Below are 24,060 nucleotides of genomic sequence, written 5' to 3'. Positions count from 1 at the left end.
TGAATACATTTCAATCAGGACTGACTAATCAGAATACTATTATGTTACTGTATAGATGTATGAATTTTATTTTAATCCTAGTACTGAATATAATGTGTGTAATTATAATCAAGACTTAGAACAAAGACTGTTCCTTGGTAGAAACGAATGAACTTATCATCAGACTGGCTAGAATGCTTATCTACACAGGGAGACCTTGGCCTGGTCCTAAAGTATCTAAACCGGTGGGAACGATGTAGGAAGGCTTGTGAGCTATACTGCCATTGTATCAGAATGGAGGAGGGACGGGACAGTTTAAAACCTATGACGTCATTCTCAGTTTATAACCTGTTGTAAATTGTATCATGTTCAGTACTCTCGAGAATAAACGCTATTGCTTGATTATGAGACTGGGCTCCGCCCATTTTATGCAAATAAGTATTTTACAAATCCTTAGAAATGGGCTGAGTGTATTAATTGAATTGGGTAATAAACATATAGAAATGTAATTCCTCTAACAGATGGTTTGAGAGAATACATACATTCCTTGGTAAAAGCCTACATATATCAGGAATAACCAGATAATATTTTCGTTCCTCTCCTGAGATAATGAGAATTACGGGGTTGGAGTTTGAGACAGAAAATGATGTTGCCACAAAGCAGAACACATTTGTTGGACTTTGCAAATCATTAATACCTTGCGCAATGAAATACGCAAACCTTGCTGTCCCTTTGCGTTCTTCACCCACTGTCAATCAAGGTCATTGTTACATTGTTTCACCAAATGGAGCCAGAGATTGCAATTTCATCGAACATTTTTAGAATGTTACAATATTTGTAGGCATAAATGGCAACATCGATTTGCAGCGTTTACACACGCATAAACTCGTTCTGCGCACATTCCGTATTGTCTGCCATTCAACGTCTAAATCGATGCTGTTTGAGAATACGACTTGCAGGATTAACTGTGCGTCTGTGTAGGTTTTTTGTGGGTCATGGGGGAAAGAGCAGGACGTAAATAAAGAGACACGCGTTAATAAACACGGGTAAAGATTTACTTTCGCACTCAGTAGCTTCGCTGGATTCTTGAATTGCCAGCTATTTATTATCTTGTAAGCAGAAAATTAGGAGAAGAGGATAGTAGGAAGGTCTACAGTCAGTAGTAGTAGGTGGTGGTGAGTAGAACATTATGCTATCAATCGAATATTTTTGTGCTATCAGTCACATTTTTGTAGCTAACATGCTAGCATTTTGTCATCAACATGCATTGTGGCAAACAGGTAGCTAGCTAGCCACGTATCTAGTTAGCTTTCAATCTTTTACTGAATGTCAACGCTCTCTAACTAACCATAATTACCTAGCTACAGCCACTACACATTAGATACGTTAGCTAGCTAGCTAGTTAGCTATCATACAGTACATATATTGTGTAAAGTCCATGTTTAACGTTACAGTACTAATTAGGAGGACATTCATTTATGTAAGGTGACCATATAAATCTAAAATTGTCTAGGACATGACTCACCCTTAACTTCTGTGCATGAACTATTGATATATGGTGTAGGATGTGTGCAGTATAGTAGCTAGTTAGTATAGTATATAGTACCTACTGCCTATATGATGGCAATGGTTAGTTTTATGGTGCTCTTTGCATTCTCAACTGGTGGTTTTCAGGTAAAAGCATTGCAAAACTAACCTTGTGTTTTCAACTTGAGAAAGCATCATACCTAAATAACATTTTCATGCTGTCAGTCTCAACTTGAGAAGCCAACCTATATTTTTCTGTAGAGCCAATATAGCTACAGCATGCTGTCATACAGTGCAAAGTATGACACCTCACTAGGAATACCTACTAACTGAATTAAACCCAGACACATTCACTCGTTTTGGGACCATGCATATGAATTAAGACTGTCTCTTCTATCCACGGTATTGCACTGTGTGTGTGTGTGTGTGTGTGTGTGTGTGTGTGTGTGTGTGTGTGTGTGTGTGTGAGAGACAGTGTTTATTAATATCTGTCTATAATCCTCTTAACAGGGCCCTAATCGTACAGCATCTGTTTGGGTCAGCGGAAAGAAATCCTTAAATCTAAACCCTAGTATAGCTACTGGACCACCTGTGGACTGGGTACAGTGTTGTCTCCCCTTATTTTAGGTAAGATTACTTGCAGTTGTGTGTGGTGCTGTTACTTTTTGTATTGTAGTAAGATGGTGGAAATGGGCATGTCTTAACTTCTCAGCTCCAGGGCTGACTGCATTATAGAAATTGTCATTACTGTATTTGTCTGAGAGGTTTAGTGAAGTTGAGTAGGCCACTATCTTTGCACGTCTGTTGTTGGCCTAGATAGTAGGTCAGCTATGTGAACAGCAGGTTCGTCTCGCTTTCCGACATTTGATTGCATTGACACACTGTTGTGAGGGAGAGGACTGTGGATCGGGGAATATTACTATAGTTTTGCAGTAGAGGGAGTTTCTTTGACTGTTGGTTGTCACCCTTGAATGTTTTCGTTCACTTAAAGGGCCAGGTGTGTATTTAAAGAGTGAGTTAAAGACTGAAAGCCAGTCGGAAGAGGGAAAGTGAAGCTCTAGCCTATTCTCACTCGGTCCTGTTGTGGAGCCGTGTGTGTGTGTGTGTTAAAAGCCAACCGATAGAGCATGTTAGATTAGGAGAGGACTATGAGACATTGGGTACTCGGGATGAGATTTCAATTTGGCCTGGCTAGCCCTCTCATCCTCAAATAGATCTCCATATCTCTCAAACAGCTCTCCCATGTTGCTTTGATTGATGTAAAAGGTTGAAAAGAGAGTGATGACGCCCACCCAAACACTGCACAGGAGCTGGAGAAAAGGATAGCCTAGCTGTAGTAGGAATGTAAATGACTTCCCAACAGTGAGCGGACATCCACATTTTTTTCTTAGGTTTTTCTTGATACTGGTACACCGTCTTTGTATTCAAATGGTTTATCCTGAGCTGTCTTGCATGGGACCATGAAATGTGTTGGTGCAGGTCTATCTCTGCTTAATAGCTCACATTTGTTGTCTTGTTAGGCCCTCAATGAATGCAGAAAGAGTCTGGCACCCAGGCAGGATCCTGAATGTGATATTATCAAACTGAGTTAATTAGATTTTAAATGTTTGAAATGTACAAATAATTCCATCCATTGTCTAATCGATAAGTCAATGTTTTTATTCACTTCTTCCTCTCTTCAGCTCTAAGGTGGTCTGATTGGATACACCGCTGCCCGGTGTTGCCATGGCAATGCAGGAGCTGGTGGAGGGGGAGTGCGGGGGAGCCAATCCCCTCATGAAGTTGACGGGTCACATGACCCAGGAGGGAGGTGCTTGGAGGCACAGGTCAACGCCAACTGTGAGTAGTCACCGGTAGAAATTAAAATAAAGAATTTATGGAATATGCACAGTAATCCATGTTCTGTAGTAGTGGTTAGAGCGTTGGACTAGTAACCGGAAGGTTGCGAGTTCAAACCCCCGAGCTGACAAGGTACAAATCTGTCGTTCTGCCCCTGAACAGGCAGTTAACCCATTGTTCCCAGGCCGTCATTGAAAATAAGAATATGTTCTTAACTGACTTGCCTGGTTAAATAAAGGTAAAATAAAAAAAATAAAAAAAATTGTTGCATTGATAGTTATTTTTCCTGGTCAACAGTGGGACCCATCCAGTTTTTAAAATGATGCTCCCAATTTGAAAAAAAAAAAGTTGACATGAAATTTATGAGCACCATGAAAATATTATTGAGAAAAGTCTACATGAATTCTGTCTACTTTAAGCACATGTTGTGCCCTATAAAGTAATATGTAACACAGTAAAATACATTGTTTATTATAAAAGTTCAAATGAAATTACCAAGTCATTTGCGGAATATTAGGCTTCTACATTGTGAAAAAGCACTATTTACATGTTGAGATGCTTTACATTTAAAATTGTAAACTTTCTCTTTAAAAACGTCAGGTTTGTGATTTCTATGATCATTGATCTCCTGAAGAAGCCATACCTTTTCCTTTCTTTCTGTGCCCCCAAATATTTGGATATATTGGTGAAGTTACCGGTTTGTTAGTTAGCTAGCCAATGAGGTAACATGAATGAAAAAAGTGTAAACAAATGGTTAACGACACGCGAGTAGGTTTCGAACGGCTCACAACATGGTTTATGAATATAAAATGTGGTCCCGGCGATTCGCTACAGGAAGATAAAAATGTTGTGCCTGTAATATGGGTCAGATCTTTTGACTTGGTTGGGCTATGAACAAGCTGTCGTAACGGAGCAACCGTGACATGATCGAATCTGCACTCGCTTTTTTTCCCTCTTAGCCACTCTGAAACAACAGTACAGCGATGCCTTATTGCCACAACTATTATCTTGGAGATTTCTTTCCTAGTCGCGTAGAGCTCCCAAAATAAAACTCCTGGTCTCGCACACAAACTTTCTCGCACGTTAGAGCCCTGGAACCATCTACCCATACTTGAACGAGTTCATTCATCATAGATTGTTTGGACCATATAACTTAGTTTTACTATAGCTTTCACAAATATATCTCACGGTATCACTTTCATCCCTCTTTTTCTCCTAGATTCCCCCTACACCCATTGAAATTGCAACAGAAGAAGAGGTCAGTCTCCTATTACCTTCCCAGTCCTATTGATTCAAACTGTTGTGCTTTGTCTGCATATTCTAAAAAAGGAATATGAAAACGCGTTTCGTTCATGGGAGGTTTGTTAATCGTCATTGAATAGGCTTGCGTTTGATGTTCTGCATGTGTGTCCTCCAGTTGGTGAATGAGTTCATGCAGCAGGCGCCTCCACGGCCTCCTCACAGCTTTGACATGGGCCAGTTACTGGAGGAAATGCAGCAGATCGATCAGCAGAGCTACAGACAGGCTCCACAGAGAGGTGCACACAGCAGTAATAGAATACCATATTATACTCTCCAACGCAGCAGAAGCAACACCATTATAGATTTGCAGTGTGCCTGCCCAGCTGCCCCGCAGCACTTTCATATTGTTAACCCGCAGGCTTTAGAACATGTGTTGACACTTCAAGACACCTTTTTATTACGTTTTCCTGTACCTTCCATCCAAGTACTTGCACTGAAAAACACTTTCTTTTACCGACGTGTGAAGAAAACAACACCCTTTCCCTCCTGTCCTGTCCGTAGCTCCGGGTGTGGCCGCGTTGGCCCTGTCTGGTGATTGGACGTCTGAGTTTCTGTCGGGAGCGGATGCCGCCACCGCCTCTTCAGGGCAGGCGGGACTTGGAGACCCGGCTGACGCTGATTGGACCAGAGAGTTCATCACCGATGGCACAGGTAAAAAAATTTGAGTGTCAATGGTAGGCGCAATTGCCAACCATTTGTTTGAATGTACTTTGTGGCCACAACTTCTAGCAGGTAGAGAAATAATCGGTATCTTACTCTCTTTCCCTTTCTCCCTTCTTTCTCTCTTCTCTCTCTCTCTCAGATCCCGGGCGTTGGGCAGAGGAGTATCTGGAGCAGTCAGAGGAGAAGCTATGGCTCGGAGACCAGGGAGAGAGGGAGCAAGAATGGTAATAATTGAGAGACCGAGAAACAGGAGAGCAAGGGACACGTAGATGGATACAGTGAACTTTTGAGAACGTTCCAGAGAAGATTGTGATGTTGAGCCGTTAAGTGTGTCTTAAAATCTTTGATGTCGTCCTTTCAGAACTCTGTTATTGCGTTCACTTTATAAAGACTTTGGTCATAACATAGCTGTAAGTCAAGAAAGAAAAAAGAAAACCAGTTAATCCCACACGCAGTCTTTTAGTTTGTGTATGTAATGCGTTGACCCAATAAGTAGCAGTCATTTAATTAGGTATTCAAAAGCGTCTTTTGTTTCCATCCTTGTTGGAAATGATTTTTGAAAAGAGACAATGCATTTCAATTACAATATATTTACAAGGATACAGAGTGATTATGTAAAATGTACATTGTCTCTTTAACCCACTTGTTCTTTAAAAGGATCACTGTTAGAGACTCAGTTAGCTGTTTAAATTAACCCTTTGATGTTAATGTTTGTCAATCCAATAGGACGAAAGAGTACCTACCAGGAGACGAACTGAAGCAAACAGACAATGAGCTGGTCGCAAAGGTCAATGACCCCAAGTTACAGAACACTGAGGTGTGTGTGTGTGTTTGTGTTTCCATGTCGCGTGTGTTTCATACTTTTTTTTTTCTACATATCTATCCCCATACCCTTTCCCCATTCTTTGTCCATCAAAGTAATGTAGCTTTGTAATAACAGGATCATTGTAGTTGTAGCCATTTCTTTGGAAGTGTTCAGTGAGACACACTTCTTTGTAGTCAATTAGACATCAAAATGTTTCATGGGAAAGCATTTTACAGTGATGGACCGTAGTAGCATAGGGACTCTTTACAACCTGGTCTTCAGAACTGTTTGTGTGGTATCCAACTCCCCTGTCATTATTTGGGATTTGGCTAAAGCACAAACTGATTTAATGACCAGTCTAGGTCCATACGCCATTAGCCATAGCCATAATGGATATTGTGTCATTGTTATGTTGTTGTTGTTGTGTTGCACTGTAGTTCCTGCGGTTCATTAGGCAGATTGGCGAGGGCAGTGTCACAGTGGAGGACAGAGCAGGCAAACAACACACAGATAGAGCTCAGGCCAAGGAGGCTCAGAACTGGGCCTCCAACCTCAACCAGGTAGGAGACAACTTCCATTGAAGACACAAGGGGAAGGGTGCAACTGTCATCCTACAGGGAGCCATCTTGGCTCAAACTTCGTAATTTTGTGCCTCATGACCCCCCCACGTCCCAGTATTTGGTGCAGACCCCTGCAACTGTTACTAACTACATAACCAAGTTATGGCCATGAACTTTTCTGTATGTGAGCCTTGCACTAGGCTGTACAATGTATAATTTGGAAAAGGTATATGTACAAAAAAATTATTGTGGAAAAGAGAGCATTGTCCTTTCTATACATGCAATTTCTATATGCCGACTTCTGCCAATGAAAATCCTCTTAGCTGTTCCAGTCTTGAATCAGACTTCCAGTTCCCCTTGTGAAGTGAAGTCGTATGTTAACAGGGTTGGGGCAAATCATTTCTCAATTTAAGGTAGGGGATTGAAAAATAATAATAGGCATTTTTGTATTGTTTTCATCAGGAATTGAATTCCAAGTCACTTCCTGAATAAGACCCCAGCCCTGGTGTTTACCCTTGAGTATGTAGTCATAGGAGTTCTCATTAACTGTGACATCTACTTTTCCCCCTTTGACCCTGCTGTGAACTCTTGGCTTTCCCCTCCTTCGATTAACAACCCCCACTTCATTTGTACCAAATGAAAACTCCTCCATCCTCACCCCTCCCAAAACAAAAATCCACCCCCAATGCCTCACACCTGCGACAAAACAATCATGCCTCCCCCCGTTCTCCGCTCCCTGGTTGCCATAGTTCCTGGAGGAGACTGGGGGAGGGACTTTACCCTTGACAACCCAAGAGTGGGATCAGAAGCTTGCCAAAGCTAAGGCTAAACAGGCACATCAATGGGCTTCTGTCGTCAGGCAGGTAGGACCCCTGACGCCATGGCAACACTGCCCAGTGGCTCCGCAACCGACTTTCTGTCAAGAAAGTTGCGTTGAGATGATGATATTTTTCATCAGCCTTTTTTTACGGTAGTTTGATGGCTGTTTTTAGTGGCAGAATGTTGTGCCCCATATAGGTTTTCCCGTAGTTTCTTAGCACTTTGTATAAACCCAAGGACGATGCATTGTTTTTGCTGATTTGAACTTGCATTTAGATTATAGCAATTACTTATAGAAAAGTAGTAAAGACGACCTGCACTAGAGGTGTATAGATTGTAGAGGAGAAAGGGAGTGGGAGAATGGGTGTGGTTTTCTGATTTGTTTTGCTTCTTCCCATTCCTTTATCTTGTCTTCCTCTTTCACCCCTCTTCCCCATCTTGTTCTGCTTCTCCTTTACTGTCACAACCTCAACATCCCACTTTAAGTGTTGTTATAGAGTTATGGATAACTTGGTGTCCACATCTACCATTGCTACCTCTTCCTTCCTGTTCAGGTCTCAGTGGAGTCAGCGGAATCATGGGTAGATGAGTTCGCCACAGCAGGTCCAGATTTCCAGCAAGCTAAAGCTGCTGTGGAGGTAAGAGAGAGAACAGAATAATGACCATAAGTATTTTTAAACATCTTCCAAATTGTATCTATCAAGAATAATTCCAGCCCATGGCCTAATATTCACATAACTGGGCAAGGGTGCAGCTATGGGTGGGCCTGGGAGGGCATAGGCACACCCTCTTAGGAGCCAGACCCAACCAATAAAAATGAGTTTTTCCCCACAAAAGGGCTTCTGTTACAAACAGAAATACTCCAAAGCACCCCCTCAGACGATCCTGCAGGTGAAGAAACCGAATGTGGAGGTCCTAGTCTGGCGTGGGTACACATGGTCTACGGTTGTGAGGCCGGTTGGACGCACTGCCAAATTCCCTAAAATTACATTAGAGAAGGCTTATGGTAGAGAAATGAACATTAAATTATCTGGCAACAGCTCTGGTGGACATTCCTGCAGTCAGCATGCCAATTGCCCACTCCCTCAAAACTTGAGACATCTGTTGTATTGTGTGACACAACTGCACATTTTAGAGTGGCCTTTTATTGTCCCCAGCACAAGGTGCACCTGTGTAATGATCGTGCTGTTTAATCAGCTTCTTGATAAGCCACACCTGTCAGGTGGATGGAGTTTCTTGGCAAAGGAGGGAGACATGCTCACTAACAGGGATGTAAACACATTTTTGCACAACGTTTGAAAGAAATAAGCGTTTTGTGCGTATGGAACGTTTCTGGGATCTTTTATTTCAGCTCATGAAACATGGAACCAACACTACATGTTGCGTTTATATTTTTGTTCAGTATATATTAAGCTCTTTCCATGTACTATATTGCACTAATAATGCCATTGCACATTTTCACTTCACACATTTCCTCACCATCTTAGATAAGCATGTCCCGTTCAAAAAATGCAGAACTATGAACTGATATAGCCCTTGGTTCACTCCAGACATGACTGCCCTTGACCAGCACAAAAACATCCTGTGGCGTACTGCACTAGCATTGAATAGTCCCCAAGATATGCAACTGTTCAGGGAAGTCAGGAACCAATACACGCAGTCAGTCAGGAAAGCAAAGTTCTAGCCTTTTCAAGCAGAAATTTGCATCCTGTAGCTCTAACTCCAAAAGTTTTGGGACACTGTAAAGTCCATGGAGAAAAAGAGCACCTCCTCCCAGCTGCCCACTGCACTGAGGCTAGGTAACACGGTCACCACTGATAAATCCATGATTATCGATTTCAATAAGCATTTATCAACGGCTGGCCATGCCTTCCTCCTGGCTACTCCAACCCCGGCCAACAGCATCGCCTCCCCCGCAACTACTCGCCCAAGCCTCCCCAGCTTCTCCTTCACCCAAATCCAGACAGCAGATGTTCTGAAAGAGCTGCAAAACCTGGACCCGGACAAATCAGCTGGGCTAAACAATCTGGACTCTCTCTTTCTAAACTATCCACCGCCATTGTTGCAACCCCTATTACCAGCCTGTTCAACCTCTTTCGTATCTTCCTAGATCCCTAAAGATTGGAAAGCTGCCGCGGTCATCCCCCTCTTCAAAGGGGGTGACACCCTAGACCCAAACTGTTTCAGACCTATATCCATCCTGCCCTGCCTATCTAAAGTCTTCGAAAGCCAAGTTAATAAACAGATCACTGACCATTTCAAATCTCACCGTACCTTCTCCGCTGTGCAATCCGGCTTCCGAACCGGTCACAGGTGCACCTCAGCCACGCTCAAGGTACTAAACGATATCATAACCGCCATTGATAAAAGACAGTACTGTGCAGCCGTCTTCATCGACCTGGCCAAGGCTTTCGACTCTGTCAATCACCATATTCTTATCGTCAGACTCAATAGCCTTGGTTTTTCTAATGACTGCTTCGCCTGGTTCACCAAATACTTTGCAGGCAGAGTTCAGTGTGTCAAATCGGAGGGCGTGTTGTCCGGACCTCTGGCAGTCTCTATGGGGGTACCACAGGGTTCAATTCTCGGGCCGACTCTTTTTCTCTGTATATACAGTGCCTTGTGAAAGTATTCGGCCCCCTTGAACTTTGCGACCTTTTGCCATATTTCAGGCTTCAAACATAAAGATATAAAACTGTATTTTTTTTGTGAAGAATCAACAACAAGTGGGACACAATCATGAAGTGGAACGACATTTATTGGATATTTCAAACTTTTTTAACAAATCAAAAACTGAAAAATTGGGCGTGCAAAATTATTCAGCCCCTTTACTTTCAGTGCAGCAAACTATCTCCAAAAGTTCAGTGAGGATCTCTGAATGATCCAATGTTGACCTAAATGACTAATGATGATAAATACAATCCACCTGTGTGTAATCAAGTCTCCGTATAAATGCACCTGCACTGTGATAGTCTCAGAGGTCCGTTAAAAGCGCAGAGAGCATCATGAAGAACAAGGAACACACCAGGCAGGTCCGAGATACTGTTGTGAAGAAGTTTAAAGCCGGATTTGGATACAAAAAGATTTCCCAAGCTTTAAACATCCCAAGGAGCACTGTGCAAGCGATAATATTGAAATGGAAGGAGTATCAGACCACTGCAAATCTACCAAGACCTGGCCGTCCCTCTAAACTTTCAGCTCATACAAGGAGAAGACTGATCAGAGATGCAGCCAAGAGGCCCATGATCACTCTGGATGAACTGCAGAGATCTACAGCTGAGGTGGGAGACTCTGTCCATAGGACAACAATCAGTCGTATATTGCACAAATCTGGCCTTTATGGAAGAGTGGCAAGAAGAAAGCCATTTCTTAAAGATATCCATAAAAAGTGTTGTTTAAATTTTGCCACAAGCCACCTGGGAGACACACCAGACATGTGGAAGAACGTGCTCTGGTCAGATGAAACCAAAATTGAACTTTTTGGCAACAATGCAAAACGTTATGTTTGGTGTAAAAGCACCACAGCTCATCACCCTGAACACAACATCCCCACTGTCAAACATGGTGGTGGCAGCATCATGGTTTGGGCCTGCTTGTCTTCAGCAGGGACAGGGAAGATGGTTAAAATTGATGGGAAGATGGATGGAGCCAAATACAGGACCATTCTGGAAGAGAACCTGATGGAGTCTGCAAAAGACCCGAGACTGGGACGGAGATTTGTCTTCCAACAAGACAATGATCCAAAACATAAAGCAAAATCTACAATGGAATGGTTCAAAAATAAACATATCCAGGTGTTAGAATGGCCAAGTCAATGTCCAGACCTGAATCCAATCGAGAATCTGTGGAAAGAACTGAAAACTGCTGTTCACAAATGCTCTCCATCCAACCTCACTGAGCTCGAGCTGTTTTGCAAGGAGGAATGGGAAAAAATGTCAGTCTCTCGATGTGCAAAACTGATAGAGACATACCCCAAGCGACTTACAGCTGTAATCGCAGCAAAAGGTGGCGCTACAAAGTACTAACTTAAGGGGGCTGAATAATTTTGCACGCCCAATTTTTCAGTTTTTGATTTGTTAAAAAAGTTTGAAATATCCAATAAATGTCGTTCCACTTCATGATTGTGTCCCACTTGTTGTTGATTCTTCACAAAAAAATACAGTTTTATATTTTTATGTTTGAAGCCTGAAATGTGGCAAAAGGTCGCAAAGTTCAAGGGGGCCGAATACTTTCGCAAGGCACTGTATCCATGATGTCGCTCTTGCTGAGGGCGATTCCCTGATCCACCTCCACGCAGACGACACCATTCTGTATACTTCTGGCCCTTCCTTGGACACTGTGCTAATTAACCTCCAAACGAGTTTCAATGTCATACAACACTCCTTCCGTGGCCTCCCAACTGCTCTTAAACGCTAGTAAAACCAAATGCATGCTTTTCAACTGTTTGCTACCCGCACCCGCCCGCCCGACTAGCATCACCACCCTGGACGGTTCCGACCTAGAATATGTGGACAACTATAAATACCTAGGTGTCTCGCTAGACTGTAAACTCTCCTTCCAGACTCATATTAAATATCTCCAATCGAAAATCAAATCTAGAATCTGCTTTCTATTTCGCAACAAAGCCTCCTTCACTCACGCCGCCAAACGTACCCTAGTAAAACTGACTATCCTACCGATCCTCGACTTCGGCGATGTCATCTACAAAATAGCTTCCATCACTCTACTCAGTAAACTGGATGCAGTCTATCATAGTGCCATCCGTTTTGATACCAAATCACCTTATACCACCCACCACTGCGACCTGTATGCTCTAGTCGGCTGGCCCTCGCTACATATTCGTCACCAGACCCACTGGCTCCAGGTCATCTATTAGTCTATGCTAGGTAAAGCTCCGCCTTATCTCAGTTCACTGGTCACAATAACAACACCCACCCGTAGCACACGTTCCAGCAGGTATATCTCACTGATCGTCCCCAAAGCCAACACCTCATTTGGCCGCCTTTCCTTCCAGTTCTCTGCTGCCAGTGCCTAGAACGAATTGCAAAAATCGCTGAAGTTGAATACTTTTATTTCCCTCACCAACTTTAAACATCAACTATCTGAGCAAGCTAACCGATCGCTGCAGCTGTACATAGTCCATCTGTAAATAGCCCACCCAATCTACCTACCTCATCCCCATACTGTTTTTATTTGATTTACTTTTCTGCTCTTTTGCACACCAGTATCTCTACTTGCACATCATCATCTGCTCATGTATCACTCCAGTGTTAATATGCTAATTGTAATTATTCACTCCTATGGCCTCCTCATGCCCTTTGCAAACACTGTATATAGACTTTCTTTTTTCTACTGTGTCATTGACTTGTTTTTTGTGTTATTGGCTAGTTTATTGTTTACTCCATGTGTAACTCTGTTGTCTGTCACACTGCTTTGCTTTATCTTGGCCAGGTCGCAGTTGCAAATGATAACTTGTTCTCAACTAGCCTACCTGGTTAAATAAAGGTGAAATAAAAAATAAAATTACCATGTATCATTGGCTTAAAGTACACTGTATATAGAACCTTTATCAAAGTTCACATTGGCCCTTGGGCATCCCCTAAAAATAGTGGTTTGGACTAATGTTAATGTTAGGGGGATTCCCACAGCAACTGGTATGATGATGATGCCCAGCACCCCCATCATTTGACCCCTGACTTTGACATTGTGATTGTTCCTCTGTATCAGAGCGACGTGGACTTCTGGGAGAAGCTGCAGCAGGAGTGGGAGGAGATGGCCAAGAGAGACGCAGAAAGTCACCCCTGGCTCTCCGATTTTGACCAGATGCTCAGTGGCTCCTACGTCAAGGTACTTGACATAGCTTCCTATCCACCTGTGGAAGTGGTGTTGGAGGGCCAGTAGGAGGCACTCTTTACTCTGGTCTAAAAATAATATATATCCCAATGCCCCAGGTCAGTGATTGGGGACATTGCCCAGTGTATGATGCGGTCTTTTGGATGGGACGTTAAACAGGTGCCCTGACTCTCTGTGGTCACTAAAGATACCATGGCACTTATCATAAGAGTAGGGATGTTGGCCTCCAGAGTGGCACAGTGGTCTAAGGCACTGTATCGCAGTGATAGCTGTGCGAATAGAGATTCTGGGTTTGAGTCCAGGCTCTGTCGCAGCCGGCCGTGACCGGGAGACCCATGGGGCTGCGCACAATTGGCCTAGTGTCGTATGGGTTGGGGCAGGGTTTGGCCAGCAGGGATGTCCTTGTCCCATCGCGCACTAGCAACTCCTGTTGTGGGCTGGGCGCAGTGCACGCTGACACGGTCGCCAGGTGTACGGTATTTCCTCTGACACATTGGTGCGGCTGGCTTCCGGGTTAAGTGGGCATTGTGTCAAGAAGCAGTTCGGCATGGTTGGGTTGTGTTTTTGAGGACGCACGGCTCTCGACCTTCGCTTCTCCCGAGTCCGTACGGGAGTTGCAGCGATGAGACAAGACTGTAACTACCAATTGGATACCACGAAAAGGGGTAAAAAATGTGTTTTTTTAATAAAGAGTAGTTATGTTAACCCCGGTGTCCATGGCCACCTAATCAACCCCAGCTTCCAACTGGCTCATTCATCCCCCTCCTCTCCCCTCTAACTCTTCCCCAGGTTGTTGCTGTAAATGAGAATGTGTTCTCCGCCAACTTACCTGGTTAAAATAAGGGTTCGTTTTTAGTTAAGGATAAGTTTAGCCTTCTAGATCACAATGAATATGTTCAGCATGCCTACCTGTCCAGGCTAAAAAAAACTGCCTTGTCTTGTTTGCTAAGTTGCTGTTCATGATTTAACTCTCTCTCTATTTCTTCCTCCCTTTCTCTTTCCCTCCCTCACTCTCTCACCCCCTCCAGGGGTACCAGTTTGAGGAGGACAACCCGTACCTGTCCCACCAGGACCCCCTTGCTGAAGGGGTGAAGAGGATGGAGGCAGGGGACATCCCTGGGGCCGTACGTCTGTTTGAGAGTGCCGTACAGAGAGAACCAGACAACCAGCTGGTAAGACACTCAGTAATTATTAATTCTGATTTAATAATATCTCAAGGTGAAATTATTTCTGGCTAACAAGCGCTGGCGACTAAGGGGGTTATTTCCTACCCTGTTAGCATTAGGTGGGTAAAGAGAACTAGGCACTCTCACACTTTTTCCTGCTTCTTTTTTTTAGGCATGGCAATATCTGGGAACCTGTCAGGCAGAGAATGAACAAGAGTTTGCAGCCATCAGTGCCCTCCGCAGGTAAAGAGTTGGAATAGCAGCCTCACTGACTGGAGAGAAGTCCCTAGTGTGTCCCAAGTGGCACCCTATTCCCTATATAGGGCACCCATAGGGCTTTGGCCAGAAGTAGTGCACTATATAGAGCAGGGGTGTCAAACTCATGTTGACCTGGGGGGGGTGCATTCTGTCTTCAACAAGGTCCAGAGGGCCACACTGAAAATGTGTTATTTCCTTGCTGTCAAAATATGCAAAAACATTTCCTCTTCATCATTTTTGAGTTTTTTATGCTCCCTGATTCTAGCTTTTGTTTCAGTGATTGTTAGTAAGCTGGACAGAGTGAGGAAACTGTATGAATGTAGGTCCATTATATACTGAACAAATATATAACAATACTGCCAAATTATCTAAAACAATATTGGAGGCAGCTCATGGTTGAGAAATTAACATTAAATTCTCTGGCAAAAGCTCTGGTGGACATTCCTGCAGTCAGTATGCCAATTGCATGCTCCCTCAACTTGAGACATCTGTGGTGTTGTGTGACAAAACTGCACGTTTTAGAGTGGCCTTTTATTGTCCCCAGCACATGCACCTGTGTAATGATCAGTAGTGGAAAAAGTACCCAATTGTCATACTTGAGTAAAAGTAAAGATGCCTTCATAGAAAAGTAAGTGAGTCACCCAGTAAAATTCTACTCGAGTAAAAGTATTTGGTTTTAAATATACTCAAGTATCAATGTAATTGCTAATATGTACTTCAGTATCAAAAGTTAAAGTATAAAATTAAACATGGGACCAACACTTTACATGTTGCATTTTAATTTTTGTTCTGTATAATTTCTACACCATTTCGATTTGGTTTGAGTCATTTTAAAGTATATGTGCAGTTGAAGTCGGAAGTTTACATACACCTTAGCCAAATTTATTTAAACTCAGTTTTTCACAATTGCGGACATTTAATCTTAGTAAAAATTCCCTGTCTTAGGTCAGTTAGGATCACCACTTTAAGTGTGAAATGTCAGAATAATAGTAGACAGAGTGATTTATTTCAGCTTTTATTTCTTTCATCACATTCCCAGTAGGTCAGAAGTTTACATACACTCAATTAGTATTTTGTAGCATTGCCTTTTAAATTGTTTAACTTGGGTCAAATGTTTCAGGTAGCCTTCCACAAGCTTCCCACAATAAGTTGGGAAGAATTTTGGCCCATTCCTCCTGACGTAATTGAGTCAGGTTTGTAGGCCTCCTTGCTCACACATGCTTTTTCAGTTCTGCCCACAAATGTTCTATTCGACTGAGGTCAGGGCTTTGTGATGACCACTCTAATACCTTTACTTTGTTGTCCTTAAGCCATTTTGCCACAACTTTGGAAGTATGCTTGGGGTCATTGTCCATTTGGAAGATCCATTTGTGACCAAGCTTAAACTTCCTGACTGATGTCTTGAGATGCTGCTTCAATATATCCACATCATTTTCCTTCTTCATGATTCCATATATTTTGTGAAGTGCACCAGTCCCTCCTGCAGCAAAGCACCCCCACAACATGATGCTGCCACCCCCGTGCTTCACGGTTGGGATGGGGTTCTTTGGCTTGCAAGCCTCCCCCCTTTTCCTCCAAACATAACGATGATCATTATGGCCAAACAGTTCTGTTTTGTTTCATCAGACCAGAGGACATTTCTCCAAAAAGTACGATCTTTGTCCCCATGTGCAGTTGCAAACCGTAGTCTGGCTTTTTTTATGGTGGTTTTGGAGCAGTGGCTTCTTCCTTGCTGAGCGGCCTTTCAGGTTATGTCGATAAAGGACTCTTTTTAATGTGGATATAGATGCTTTTGTACCTGTTTCTTCCAGCATCTTCACAGGGTCCTTTGCTGCTGTTCTGGGATTGATTTGCACTTTTCGCACCAAAGTCTCCTTCCTGAGCGGTATGACGGCTGCGTGGTCCCAGTGTGTTTATACTTGCGTACTATTGTTTGTACAAATGAACGTGGCACCTTCAGGTGTTTGGAAATTGCTCCCAATGATGAACCAGACTTGTGGAGGTCTAAAAGTTCTGAGATCTTGGCTGATTTCTTTTGATTTTCCCATGATGTCAAGCAAAGAGGCACTGAGTTTGAAGGTAGGCCTTGAAATACATCCACAGGTACATCTCCAATTGACTCAAATGATATCAATTAGCCTATCAGAAGCTTCTAAAGCGATGACATCATTTTCTGGAATTTTCCAAGCTGTTTGAAGGCACAGTCAACTTAGTGTATGTAAACTTCTGACCCATTGGAATTGTGATACAGTTACTTATAAGATAATTAATCTGTCTGTAAACAATTGTTGGGAAAAAAATGTGTCATGCACAATGCCAAAACTATAGTTTGTTAACAAGAAATTTTAGAGTTTTAATGACTCCAACCTAAGTGTATGTATACTTACGACTTCAACTGTGCGTGTGTTTGTTTATGTGTGTGTGTGTGTGTGCACAAAGCTGTCATCAAGGCAAAGGGTGGCTACTTTTGAAGAAATTCAAATGGAATATATATTTTGATTTGTTTAACTTTTTGGGTAACTAAATGACTCCATATGTCTTATTTCATAGTTTTGATGTCTTCACTATTATTCTACAATGTAGAAAATAGTTTAAAAAAATACTTGAATGAGTAGGTGTGTCCAAATATTTGACTGGTACTGTGTATGTATGTATATATTTTTTGTTGTTGTTGTTTTTAAACCACCCTTGAGCCGCATTGAATTGGCTTGTATGTTTGACACCCCTGATATAGAGAATTTGGGTGCCTTTTGGGACGTAGCTCCTTTGTGACAATAAAAGTATGTCATGAAGTATGTACTTATTTGATTTATGAATACATGTTTTATGTGTGGCTCGAATACAAAGATGCTGTGATAAGCAGGAACTTGGGTGCGAAATAGGAAGTCCTCGAAGTTACATGATGCCTGTGACGCAACATTTTCTCGGGTTCACTCACCTTTCTCTCTCCTTCTTTTTTTCTCTCTGTCTCTTGTTCTCTCTTTTTCTCTCGCCGTTAGATGCATAGAGTTGAAGAAGGACAACCTGACCGCTCTGATGGCTCTGGCTGTCAGTTTCACCAACGAATCGCTGCACAGGCAGGCCTGTGAGACCCTTCGCGATTGGCTGAGGCACAACCCCGCATACCGGCCAGTCCTGGAGCAGAGTGAACGGGAGCGAGAGAAGGACAGAGGGACCAGAGAGAGGGAGAGATTTGGCTCACTGCTGCCCGAGTGAGTGGACCTATTTCTTTGTGTACAAATGTGGTGTGCGTGTATATTCAGCATATACTTATAACTGCTAATCAATATAACACAATATGAATTACAGGACGTTCTTCTGTATTTTCTCATGTTTTACAGTGGGACAAAAAAATATTTAGTCAGCCACCAATTGTGCAAGTTCTCCCACTTAAAAATATGAGAGAGGCCTGTAATTTATCATAGGTACACTTCAACTATGACAGACAAAATTAGGGGGGGAAATCCAGAAAATCACATTGTATGAATTTATTTGCAAATTATGGTGGAAAATTTGTATTTGGTCACCTACAAACAAGCAAGGACCAAAGTAACAAAGCCTACCATCAGTAACACACTACACCGCCAGGGACTCATATCCTGCAGTGCCAGAAGTGTCCCTCTGCTTAAGCCAGTACATGTCCAGGCCCGTCTGAAGTTTGCTAGAGAGCATTTGGATGATCCAGAAGAAGATTGGGAGAATGTCAGATGAAACCAAAATATACGTTTTTGGTAAAAACTCAACTGGTCGGGTTTGGAGGACAAAGAATGCTGAGTTGCATCCAAAGAACACCATACCTACTTTGAAGCATGGCGGTGGAAACGTCATGCTTTGGGGCTGTTTTTCTGCAAAGGGACCAGGACGACTGATCCGTGTAAAGGAAAGAATGAATGGGGCCATGTATTGTGAGATTTTGAGTGAAAACCTCCTTCCATCAGCAAGGGCATTGAAGATGAAACGTGGTTGGGTCTTTCAGCATGACAATGATCCCAAACACCCCCGCCCGGGCAACGAAGGAGTGGCTTCATAAGAAGCATTTCAAGGTCCTGGAGTGGCATAGCCAGTCTCCAGATCTCAACCCCATAGAAAATATTTGGTGGGAGTTGAAAGTCCGTGTTGCCCAGCAACAGCCCCAAAACATCACCGCTCTAGAGGAGATCTGCATGGAGGAATGGGCCAAAATACCAGCAACAGTGTGTGAAAACGTTTGACCTCTGTCATTGCCAACAAAGGGTATATAACAAGTATTGAGAAACTTTTGTTATTGACCAAATACTTATTTTCCACCATAATTTGCAAATAAATTCATTAAAAATCCTACAGTGTGATTTTTTTTTCTCATTTTGCCTGTCATAGTTGAAGTGTACCTATGATGAAAATTACAGGCCTCTCATGTTTTTAAGTGGGAGAACTTGCACAATTGGTGGCTGACTAAATATTTTTTTGCCCCACTGTATGTCACGAAAACATGGATTCTATCTGTTGGCTTAAAATATCACAATTGTTAAATCATCTCCCTCCTCCTTTTTTCCCATCTCTGTGCCTTCCTGCCCCACTCTCAGATCTTTGTTTACCGAGGTGCAGTCCCTGTTCCTCAGTGCGGCGAACTCTGAACCCGCCTGCGTCGACCCCCAGCTACAGTGTGGCCTGGGAGTCCTCTTCAATCTGAGCGGGGAGTATGACAAGGCCGTGGACTGTTTCACCGCAGCACTCTCCGTCACACCACAGGTACGCTATCGGGTTCTCCACTTCACCGCGGCCCTCTCTCACACCACAGGTACACTAGCAGGTTATCCACTTCACAGCAGCCCTCTCTGTCACACCACAGGTACACTAGTAGGTTATCCACAATCTGTGGTTCATGTGTGTTTGGAGAATAAACACACTTGATTATAATTAGCTTAATTTGATTTAAACAGCATAAAGTTGATCAATTCAAATGTGTTTGAATACATGCATCCTTCCTTGCTTGCTTCCTTGAAGTCATTTCTTATCTGTATGCTAAACGGTTACTTGAAAGCAATTGGGTCCATCTCATTGTAAAAAATATTGTGATCAACCTTTTTTAATTTATTTTGAGACGGTGGGTCACAGGTACAAAAACGATTAAAGAAATGCATACATAGATAACCCAACCCAGTCCCCATCCACCCTCCCGCATCCTCCCTCCCCACCCAGAAACCATGTTTCTAACCCCTTCCCATCCAGCAACTGAAGTTGCCTATCAGTCCCCCTACCACCTATCCATCCCGTGTCACCCCTTACATTCCTGATAAATCCCTGCCAGCCCTCCCTAAGATTGGAAGAGACCCCTCCGTACCACCCTTTCCCTGTGGGCCTGAAAGTAACAAAAGTTCAAATATATATACAGTATATTATTCTGTATCATATTCTGTTCCAGTTAAAGGGTTGACCAGATTCAATTAGATCTGTGGACCATACCTCATTGTTTTAATCATAGACTGTCATATACTTAAAGGAAGGAGACCGGGGAATGCAATTTTAGGTATTCCAAAAGGGTCTATTACTTTCCTCCTCTTCAAACGGTATGTCTAACCCCCCTCCCCTTTTTAACTTTATTTCCCTATTCAAACTTTTTTTCTCTCTGAAACTACCCATCCCTAGTCGCATGTAGCTAGCAGTTACCTCCTTGTTCTTCTGTGATTGCCCTTCCCTTTTCACAGACACTAACTACACCCTCTTGAACAACTTTACTCGGCTCACCTTTTGTTTCAATTAACGGATGTTCTCTCTCTTGTCTTTACCTTCTGTTTTGGGGGTCTGAGGTGGACTCCTCTCCCTCATCCAGACAGCTGTCTCTCTCTCCTCCTTCAGCCTTCTGGGTCTTGTTGAGGGGGTATTGTTGTGCTGGCCTGTTGTTTGGGTCTTTGCTGTCTCGAGTGTTCTGGACAGCTCCTTGAGCTGTGCCAGCTTTATCTCCAGCTTGGTCCATTTCTCCCTCAGATCAATGCAGGAGCAGTGTGGGACCTGGGTTTTCTCAGGTCTAGGGGAGGGGACACTCCTCTTGGGGCTGCTCGTCTATGGGGTAGGGACGTGGTCCAAGGATGAGCTTCTTATGCTGTGCTCTCTCTTTGATCTTGTAGAAGTCCTGCTGAAAACGGTTTGAGGCTGCCCTGCAACAATAGTGCACCAATACTGTTCCAGATCTGCACAGGTTGACATAACCTTTGTCAGTGCCAGGGTCTTCATTGTCCATTATTCTTAGTTTCCACCCTTTGCTCGTACCCTCTTTCTTAACAGAAGGGTAACTGTGCCATGCAAAGTATGTGAGGAAAAATAAGTGTATGATCCCCGGTTTGTAAGAGTCAGCAAATAGTGTCTCTGGATTGTCCTTAAGGAGCTTCTGTTTGTACTGTTTCTGTTTCATGTTTAATTTCTGGGGGGGGGTACTGTTTTATGATGGCCTCTGCACAAGGGTGGGGGGAGCTGTGATGGTCTGCTGTCATTGTTGACTTTCACACCTTTCATTTCACACCACAGTGTGCAAATGCCGTTGCAGCCGGGATGTCTGTCCTGAGTCTGTATAGTAAGATATATAGAGATTACTGTATTTTACTTCTTGGCTTTAGAAGTAGCTTCAGACTGAACATCTACTCACTCAGTTTGCAGGTTGGATGGTGTTTTCAGGTTTCTCCGGAGCTTCTTATGCTGATTGTTGGTTTGCTAGAAAGTTTGCTGGATAATTCTTGGCAGTAAGTCATTTTGTCCAAAATCAAGGTTGTAAGTTAGAATTTTTCAATTTGGTGTTTAGGTAATGCAGAGTGTAGTTTTCTGTATAAGTCTATGTGGAAAAACTTCAAATGTATCCAACACTAATTCAGGAGCTCATGACCTCTCTGTCTCCCTCTCTCTCAGGACTATCTGCTGTGGAATAAACTGGGCGCCACGCTGGCCAATGGAAGCCGCTCAGAGGAGGCTGTTGCCGCCTATAGGAGGGCGCTTGAACTGCAGCCAGGTTTCATCCGCAGTCGGTACAACCTGGGAATCAGCTGTGTCAACCTAGGAGCCCACAGGTGAGATGGAGAGCCTTTTGTGGCCAGAGATATATCGTTTTGTAAAAAAAAGAAACACACTTTCTTTTTAAAATATTTTATCAAAACCACTTAAAACACTGTACTTTCTTATGTTCGTCGAAGTTAAGTTGTAGAGTCCGGTCATACCAGGAGTAGAAATTGACTTTATATAATGTATTGACTTTGTTCACAATATAATTATTTTTGCCTTATTAAAAATCTATTGAATGCACCAGAATGACAATTTCAATTTGACCCCTATTCTCTTCCTGGTTTACAGAGAGGCCGTGGAGCACTTCCTGGAAGCCCTGTCACTGCAGCGCCAGGCATCGGGGGAGGGCGAGAAGGTCAGTGCCAGCCGGGGCCCGGGGAGCACCGCAGCCACCATGATGTCCGACAACATCTGGTCCACCCTGCGCATGGCCTTAAGCATGATGGGAGAGAGCTCGCTAGATGTGGCGGCCGACCGGCGAGACCTCGACACGCTGCTCTCCTACTTCTGTCAGGCGGGGGGGGGAATGAAGGTGTGAGAGGGAGAGGGGCAGGAGGAGAGTTGATAGTGTGTGTGTGTGCGCGCACTTAGGGGAGGAAGGTGTCTGGGAGAGGTAGAGAGAGAGAGGTCCTGTCCACAAACAACCCATTAACACTATAGGCACTTCATATGAACCTGAAATGATTGGATAAATATAAACAACATGGAAGTAGCTCCTTTCGTAGCATTTCTGCCATCTTATAACTACCAGGGTTGGGGTCAGTTTACTTCCTGAATTGAAATGGAACGGACTCCAACCCTGATACCTATCCAATCCTTTCAGGAAGAGAGGGATGATGAACTGTGACAAGGGGAGAGTAGGACGAAAGGGAGGAGAGGTGAGAAGGCCATTTGATGTGTCTTTCAGTAACCAATGGAAATGCACAGGGTACACCAGGTGTATTGAATACATACTATTTCCTCCCCTGATCACTCTGACATCACCTGGTTGCCAGTTGGTTCCTACTTTTTTCATTATCATGTTTGGCACAAAGCAGAAACAGACTGGCACCCAGACTAGTTCACAGATGTCTGGTTTTGTTCCCCTCTGTCCTCAGCAACTGGCGCAGGGATGTTCTTGTTGTGTCCCTCATAATCAGAGGCATCGTCATGCCTGTTGAAACTGAGGAGCCACTTGACTCCCTTAGTTTCATTCAGCCCTATGATCGATTGGATACTAGTGAAAAGTTTGCACCTTAGGTTTTCCAGAGGGAATAAAACGGACATGGTTAGAGCAAAATATCAAGTTGAGATGAATGTTCCTGTAATGTATAGAGAAGATAGGATCATGTTTATTTGGAGGACCTTTGTATTTCGTGTTTTATTCCCCCTTGAAAATAAGAAGTTCAAACGTTGTAAAGCTGGCTTACTGGTTCCGAAATCAATTGCTGAAGGTTAAAAAAGAGATCAGTACAGTAATATAGATATCTGGCTGTGGAGCAGGGGTGCTGAACGCCAGTCCTTGAGGGCCACAGTGTCATTAGTCGTCGTCCCCCCCCCCATATTTTCTAGAGATCGGAGAATGAATTATACTCCTACTCAGTCCAATCAATGTAGTACTTGAGAGAAATGAAAGACTGCTGACATGAGTTGTACACACCAGAGTCGTATTCACTAGTAGGAACCCAATGGAAGCGAACGGGGAGGGACCTACCTGAATTTGACCGACAAGAAGCGCTTGTTTTCATTTTCTGTTGCTACAGTGTGCAATAATGAATGACTCAGCTTTGGACAGAGGATGACATCAGTGTAAAGGGGATGGTATACTGAAAGAGGTGTCTTTGGACTTCTTCCCTCCCTCAACCCTTATTTCTTCAAACAAATGCCCTTGTTGTAAAATAATTAGCTTAATTGTAAAATAATGCTTTTTTGCCATATTGTCTGTACTATAATTATTGTACTGTTTTCAAAATAGTTAACCATACTGTAATGATTATTCATGTGATATTCAGCAATAAAGCTCTGACTCATTGATTAGGTCTACTTTTCATGTTTGAAAGGGCAGTGATTTCCCATATTTGTATTTTCCTTGGCCAGTTGCAGACCCAAATAGACCAAAATGACCCAGGATTAGGCTGCTTTTACAGCATGAAAAAGCAAATGGTCAATGTAGTTTGTTAATTCACCCAAGAGTATCTCCTACAGGGACTACTTTGTTTTGCACGTATCCAGCTCTTTCTATGAATAGTAAGTAGCATACAACATGTGGACAAGTACTTGTAAG

At 43.1% G+C, this 24,060-nt stretch overlaps 1 protein-coding gene across 3 annotated transcripts; it reads left to right on the top strand.

Moving 5' to 3' along the window:
• The first annotated feature begins 710 nt into the window (after window positions 1-710).
• Window positions 711-23,810, top strand: LOC109902179 (peroxisomal targeting signal 1 receptor-like). 3 transcript variants are annotated; one of them, XM_031786567.1, is made up of 18 exons: window positions 711-1,154; window positions 2,017-2,133; window positions 3,189-3,345; window positions 4,565-4,603; window positions 4,763-4,883; window positions 5,149-5,298; window positions 5,450-5,534; window positions 6,037-6,127; window positions 6,553-6,675; window positions 7,425-7,538; window positions 8,049-8,132; window positions 13,222-13,341; window positions 14,376-14,519; window positions 14,686-14,756; window positions 17,771-17,983; window positions 19,334-19,499; window positions 21,648-21,805; window positions 22,086-23,810. In XM_031786567.1, exons 3-18 carry the CDS (start codon window positions 3,232-3,234, stop codon window positions 22,333-22,335), a joined length of 2,043 nt encoding a protein of 680 aa, XP_031642427.1. In that variant the 5' UTR covers window positions 711-1,154; window positions 2,017-2,133; window positions 3,189-3,231; the 3' UTR covers window positions 22,336-23,810. The 3 variants fall into 3 exon arrangements, with proteins under 3 accessions (XP_031642427.1, XP_020353902.1, XP_020353904.1); XM_020498313.2 differs by lacking the exon at window positions 7,425-7,538 and having other exon boundaries at window positions 713-1,154; XM_020498315.2 differs by lacking the exons at window positions 6,553-6,675; window positions 7,425-7,538 and having other exon boundaries at window positions 714-1,154.
• Window positions 23,811-24,060: the final 250 nt, after the last annotated feature.

This window comes from Oncorhynchus kisutch, linkage group LG13 (genome assembly GCF_002021735.2).
Source record: "Oncorhynchus kisutch isolate 150728-3 linkage group LG13, Okis_V2, whole genome shotgun sequence".
Taxonomy (NCBI): Eukaryota; Metazoa; Chordata; class Actinopteri; order Salmoniformes; family Salmonidae; genus Oncorhynchus; species Oncorhynchus kisutch.
The sequence above is the reverse complement of the archived record's forward strand: the minus strand, read 5'-3'. Positions and strand labels throughout refer to the sequence as shown.

Coding starts and splice junctions, on each gene's coding strand:
- LOC109902179 (XM_031786567.1), top strand. CDS start 3,232: ATGGCAATGCAGGAGCTGGTGGAGGGGGAGTGCGGGGGAGCCAATCCC. Junction 7,539..8,048: donor GGGCTTCTGTCGTCAGGCAG/GTAGGACCCCTG, acceptor CTTCCTGTTCAG/GTCTCAGTGGAGTCAGCGGA. Junction 14,757..17,770: donor GCCATCAGTGCCCTCCGCAG/GTAAAGAGTTGG, acceptor TCTCGCCGTTAG/ATGCATAGAGTTGAAGAAGG.